At 32.5% G+C, this 6649-nt stretch overlaps 1 protein-coding gene across 2 annotated transcripts; it reads right to left on the bottom strand.

Moving 5' to 3' along the window:
* Nucleotides 1-637: 637 nt before the first annotated feature.
* Nucleotides 638-5676, bottom strand: LOC114394520 (cationic amino acid transporter 9, chloroplastic-like). 2 transcript variants are annotated; one of them, XM_028356123.1, is made up of 9 exons: nt 5200-5676; nt 3850-4256; nt 3561-3737; nt 2887-3111; nt 2627-2803; nt 2074-2301; nt 1510-1563; nt 1293-1382; nt 638-1171 (listed from the first exon to the last, which is right to left on the bottom strand). In XM_028356123.1, the coding sequence occupies exons 1-9, from the start codon at nt 5435-5437 to the stop codon at nt 1031-1033; spliced, it is 1737 nt and encodes a 578-aa protein (XP_028211924.1). In that variant the 5' UTR covers nt 5438-5676; the 3' UTR covers nt 638-1030. The 2 variants fall into 2 exon arrangements, with proteins under 2 accessions (XP_028211924.1, XP_028211925.1); XM_028356124.1 differs by lacking the exon at nt 1510-1563.
* Between the last annotated feature and the right edge of the window lie 973 nt (nt 5677-6649).

The following is a 6649-nucleotide window of genomic DNA, read 5'->3' as shown; positions in this document are numbered from 1 at the left end:
ATAAATTATTGCAAAAAAAAAAAATCTTTCTAATGGAACTTCTTTTTGAAAAAAATACAAAATGGTAAGCTTTAACATATCCAAAAGTACCAACTTGACATTCACACAAGATACATGACGATTTTTCTTAGATTTAATTAATTATTTGATCCCTACACTTTGTATTTTGTTCCCATACCTAGTGTTCCCATACCTAGAAACTTTAAGTTTTACTGCTTGTCCCTGTACAAACATTTTTTTTTTATATGTAGTTCTTATATCTCCATATTATGACAGTTTCACACCATCATAAAACTATCAATAGGAACTATTTTTTTTTTTAAAGTGTATTGTTTTTATATAGTTTAGAGTTTTTATGTATAGGTACTAAAGCACAAAGTGTAATGACCAAATAATTAATTAAACCTTTTTCTTATTAACTAGCAAACAAGAGATACATCATAATCATACACACGCTAGCTGATCATATATGTCTATGTTAACTAAATTCTTTATTCGGGAACATATTAGTTAAACTGTAAGACATAAAAACAAATTAAAATAACAATTGAAAGATAACTAAACTCTTCAAATGTAATAATTAGAATTTGATTTTTAATTCTGTATAGGAAAAACTATTAAAAAGGACAAAACCTAGTTTGATGATTTCATCTTTCAAACGAAACTCACCTTCAACTGTCAGCTCGAAATAGCCTTGTTACACACACACAACTTTAAATTATTACATATCAAATTTTTTAATGGGGCAGACTCTCTTTGAAAAATGATAGGCCTCAACATATGCAAAAGATGGATCAACTTAAAATTTGCATAAAATACATGATGATTTTTCTTTTTCTATGAAGTAGAAAACAAGACATACATCATATACATGCTACCTGACCATATCATATACAATCTAGTAGTGAGTATAGCCAGATAGTTATTCATATAAGATGGACATTCCTAACAGAAGGACTAATAGCTAATTTACTTCAAAATTTTAACCAGCCCCCAATGAACACACATTGTATAATATTGAACAAATGACTCATAGAGCTTCTTCCTCTAGTGCCCTTTGATAGACATTCTCTTCTGCACTGGGGTTAGCATGATATTGACCGTATATTGCATAAACACCAACCATGACAACACAAAGAATCACAAATCTCACCCATGCTTCATGATGTAGCTGTCAACAGAAGTTCATTGTTAATTGCCAGTTTTAACATATAAATAATCAACTATAAACTTTTCAAAGAATGTATTATTTTTGGCCAAATTTTAAAAAATGAAAGAGATCATGAGCATACCTGGGCAAATAAGAACATGTTAAAAAAGATGCAAATATTTGGCAGAAGGGGAACCCCTGGGCAAGAAAACCCTGGTGCATCTGCATAAACCTATAAAGCAAAACGACACAGCAGAATGGAATTAGAGAAAGAAATTAACATCAAAATGCAGCAAGCTCATCAATTTCACAAATATTAATGTGATCTGCGGTGAAGTCCGGGGAGCAGAGTTGTTGACCTTGAGATTGCCTCTCCGTTTCGTGTACTTGACACATACAACCATCAATGTGTTCTTCATTTTGTAGTATGACCCAGAAAAAGAACAAACAATTTTAGATTACTCTCTCCACTAATGACAGGATTCAATTAAAACTCTCAGTGACTTTGGTTAGTACCTAGTCCAATAACCAAATTGGAATTTTTTACATGTTCATGATACAACAACCTTCAATCCATAGTATATATTATTAATTTTATTATTTACACATTTTGTAACCAAAGCATTTTAAAATAGCCAGGCAACATGCAATTCGGCCCTGTTTAGATAAACTTCTTAATAAATAGTTATATGAGAAGAAAACAGAAAATTAAAATGAATTAAATTTCTGTCATAAATTAGAATTAGCTAATGCATATTGCATAGGTAATTTATAGAAGCTTTCTCATTTAGTTTTTCCAAAATTGATTTTAAATCATGTAGGAAAAACTTAATTAATTTTGCTTTCTTATTTTCTTCTCCTATAAGTATTTATTGAAAAATTTATCCAAACAGAGCTTTGATAAAATATAAAATAATCCTCACCTGGCGGAAAACAAGAGCAGCTGAAGCACCAACTGCAATAACTAAAGCCAGAATCAGAAAAATAAATGAAGCATCATATCGGTACAAGAGCCCACTAGCAAATCCACAAAGAGCAACAGCAATGAGGCAAATTATGCCTTCCCGCTCAGCAGAAGATGACACTTGACTATTTGTCTTATCCTTCCAGCGAAGAACGACAACACATGCTGAGACAACCGAATAGCCAGTCTGAAATAAGTGAATTTATCATGTGAGAGGCGCTAACTAAGAATATGCAAACACTAAGTATACTTCTGTCAAGGCACACCATGTGGTTTCCCTAAAGGGAAAATATGATGCACATTATCTGAACACAATCAACACATACTAAAAAACGTTGTAAGATTAGATTAACGTATCCAACACCCACTGAACAAGAAACTCCCACCTTTCCTAAGTCGCACACATATTTCATGCCAACCAAAACAAATAATACTATGTTAATACAAAATAAGATAGATATATGCATTTCGTTGGCAAGTTCACTACCAAGAGATTAAAAGTCAACTCTTACCAGTGTACCAACGGAAAGAATGTGAGAGAGCACATGAACATTAAATAGCCCAGCCAAAACACTGGCAACCAAGCCAACCCAGATCTGAGAATGAACAGGGGTGTGGTATTTGGAGTGGACTTTAGCAAATACTAAGGGTAGTAAGCCATCCCTGCCAAGCCCAAGATATAGCCGAGACTGCTCATCAGAAACAACCCATCATGTACATTAGCAAATGCCACAAGACACATCAATCATGTCATAATTAAGAAGGGATTTACCTGAACGTATAGACCAACAAGGAGTGTTGTTGTAAGTCCAGCAACAGCACCAACACTAATCAGAATAGAAACAAATTTTAATCCCTTAGACGAAAAAGCTTCAGCCAAAGGAGCATCTTCTCCTAGAAGATTATATGGAACCATTCCAGTAATCACCAGGCAAACTCCAATGTACAATGCAATACATATTAAGAGGCTTCCTATTATGCCTATTGGCAAATCCCGCTGAATTTCAGGAAAAAGAAAAAAAAAATATGGTGAGCTAATTCATGAGAATAGAAAGGAGAACAACTTAGAATTGAGCGCGTGAATATGTATCAACCTGAGTAGATGAAAATATTGTTGAGATAGTTTCTATTACTCAGCTAAACAGATGTACTAGTTAAAAATAACCTGAAGTTAATTAAGAATTGTGACCATTTTGGATAAATTTCTACATAAACACTTATAAGAGAAGAAAATAGGAAAGTAAAATGAAACAAACTTTTTCCAAAGGTTAAAAATTTAAAATCAACTTAGCCATTTCAATTTTCATAGAAATTTTCTCATCTAACTTAGCCAAATAGTCTCTATTTTACTTCCAATATAACTATCATTGTCAACAGATACGTCAGATAAGAGATATGGCATCTGGCAAATTCATAAACTATGGGAGCAATCTTAACATGACATACCTGAGGCCTCTTAGATTCTTCAGCAGAATTTGCAACTGCATCAAATCCAACATAAGCAAAGAAGACTACAGTAGCTCCCGTAAATATGGCTTTTAAACCATTTGGAGCAAAGGGAGACCAGTTGGAAACGTCAACCTCAAATGCTCCAGCAAAAATGACAATGATAACTATGATTATCTGCAACAAACAGTAAAATAACTTATCATTCGATCTCAGTCTCTCAGATAAACCCTAACATCAAGGCGATGTTAAGTACTATATTGTGGTAACTTGTAGGATGGAAAGGAACCTTGGTCACTGTCATAAGAGAATTCACAACAGACGATTCTTGAACACCCCGACAGAGAATAAAAGTCAGAAGAACTAGCAGAATTGGAGCCAAGACATTGATGGATAGCACATCTCCAATGTCTTCACCATGCCCAATCCATTTTGGAATGTTATCTTTGAAAACAGGGAAGAGTTCTAGAATATTTATTAGATAACTGGCTAGGCTTCTCGCTATACTAGCTGCCCCAATGTGATAGTCAAGCATCAATTGTCCAAAAACAAGAAAAGCTGTAAGTTCATTAAAAGCTGTGTACGCATACAGATATGCTCCTCCAACAACAGCAGGAAATCGGGTAGCTAGTTCAGCATAACAGAGAGCATTTATAACGCACGATGCTCCCGCAAGTATAAAACTTATTGTTACTCCTACATCATAGAAACAAACCATGAATAAGCCACTAAGTTTGGAATAACAGTAACTGCAAATAATCATAACATATCAGGCATTACAGCAGATGGTATTTGAGTTTAATTTTCATACATTTGTAAAGATTTTTATACTGTAGATGCGACTTTTAAAATAATTATTACAAAAGTCAACAATCTTAAAATGCAGGACAATCTATTATTGGTGATGGTATAAAAATTCTTTATAAAGTTAAACTAGTTCAATAACTAACTAAATTTTTGAGACAATGATATCTTTAGTGCAAGATTTCTTTTCTTAATTTGATATTAATTTTTATATGTTGTGCCCTATCTTATAATTTTTAAAATTTGTGGCATCCTTGAGTGAGTGTCATACCGCATTCATGTTCAAGTCATATAAGGGGCTTCCTACATGAAGTTCAACCCTCTCCAGTCTCCACCTCCCTTACGCAAGTACTAGCACCTCCAACTAACCCAGAAAATAAAAGAACAAAACTCAAATACAGTTCCATGAGTTCTTTTGGTGAGGTTCCATAATCAGTATTGGAGTTTCAGTAACTATGTTGACCTTTAATAAAAACATTCATTACACATATTATTGAGGTAGAACTCTAATTTTAACTAGAAAACAACATAAAAAGTGCTAAGAAACTAGTACAATATCAAGTAAAACATGACCGCTACAAGTAGTAAAAAAGTGTTTCCAGTCCTAACAATCACAAATTTATTATTTCATTGAAGTAACTTAGTACTAGTAGCCATTTGATTTTTTTATTATTATTTTAGTAACTTATTCCCTCATTTAATATTAATTTATTAAACTAAAATAACTTAAGACACTAATTTATCCCCTCGAAGAACAAAAAAGAAACTTTAATTAAATAAATAAATAAATAAACTAGAACAACGATTTTGAGATTAAAAAAAAACAGAGGTGTACCGGGTCCGGCGTCGCGGGCGACGGTGCCGGTGACGACGAAGATGCCGGCGCCGATGGAGGCGCCGATTCCGAGGAGTACGAGGTCGAGGACGCCGAGGCGGCGGGAGAGGCCGAGGTCGGAGCTTTCGCGGGCGGCCTTCTCCGCCGGCGACATAAGGCGCTTTGATCGGAGCGCCGAGGACCAGAAACGCGAACAACCGGAGGAAGAGGAAGAAGAAGAAGGAGAACCAATTCTCATGGCGAAGAACGAAGATTTAGCGCGAAAATGAGGTCAAATTGGAAGAAACAAAAATGACTATAGATTCATAGAGATTTTGGATTGGGTTTTGGTGCACTCACTGTTTTGCTTTCTCTCTATTAACCAGAAAAATAAAGAGTGGATGCAAAATTTGCATATAGAAGAAAGATTGTGACAAAACAAAGGAAGTTCATTCAACGGGAGAGAAAATTATTACCATAACAAAATAAATAATTGACTAATGTGAATTTTTTTTCTTATTTAACAATTAATTAGGCTTTTCTTGGTGATATATGTTGTACAAAATTTATCATTGGTACATACATCAACAAAACGACTGGACCAATTTTGAATCTAGCCCTGTTTCAGTCCAATCACAATACGTACCTATTATTCCTATTTTATTATATTCATTTATGATAATTTTTAAAATAACAAAAAACATAATAAATAGTAACTAATTGACTAATATGGATTGTTTTCTTAATTAATTAGTTTTTTATATGAATATGGTGTAGAAAATAAATTTTATCATGTAGAGACAGTGTGTGGGCCGCTTTGAATCTAGCCCTATTTCAGTCCAATTACAAATTTACAATACATACCTATTACTTTGTTATATACCACTGTTTTAATTTTTACTTGACTATGATTTTAATTCTTATAAATATAATTTTGTATTTGATTTTAGTTTCTATAAGTTATGAACTTTTAGATAAAAAATATGTTATCACTCTAAGTGACATTTGATACAAAAGAAATGTTTAGTTTTTCAATATGACGTTGAGAATGTTTATTTTTTCATGTTTGATTTATTTTTTTAAGAAAATAATATTCCAAGAATTAATGTTCTTACAAAATTATTGTCCCGGAGAAATGTGAAAATCTAAGGGTGTGCTTGATTTATATTTTTATTTTTTATTTTCATTTTCTATTTTTATTTTTTGAAAATTATTTTTATTTTTAAAAGATTAAAATTCTGAAAACATGTTTAGTTTGATTTTTTGTTTTCTGCTTTCAAGAAATAAAAATATTAAAAAAGCGTTTTCAAAAGAAAATGTATTTTTAGATTTGTTTAAAATTACATTCACGTTTTCATTTTACCAAAATTGGGTTCCTAGTTTCAACTGAAAACACTAAAAATGAGATTTTATTGTTTTCAGTTTATGATTTGTGTGGGAAAATATTTTCATTAAAAATGAAAATAAAAAT

This window comes from Glycine soja, chromosome 18, assembly GCF_004193775.1.
Source record: "Glycine soja cultivar W05 chromosome 18, ASM419377v2, whole genome shotgun sequence".
Taxonomy (NCBI): Eukaryota; Viridiplantae; Streptophyta; class Magnoliopsida; order Fabales; family Fabaceae; genus Glycine; species Glycine soja.
The sequence above is the reverse complement of the archived record's forward strand: the minus strand, read 5'-3'. Positions and strand labels throughout refer to the sequence as shown.

Excerpts from the sequence above, each read along its gene's own strand:
- LOC114394520 (XM_028356123.1), bottom strand. The coding sequence starts at position 5,437 with ATGAGAATTGGTTCTCCTTCTTCTTCTTCCTCTTCCTCCGGTTGTTCG. Across the intron at positions 4,257-5,199 it reads CGCCCGCGACGCCGGACCCG|GAGTAACAATAAGTTTTATA; the intron begins GTACACCTCTGT and ends TCTATGATGTAG. Across the intron at positions 2,302-2,626 it reads TTCTTTCCGTTGGTACACTG|ACTGGCTATTCGGTTGTCTC; the intron begins GTAAGAGTTGAC and ends CACTTATTTCAG.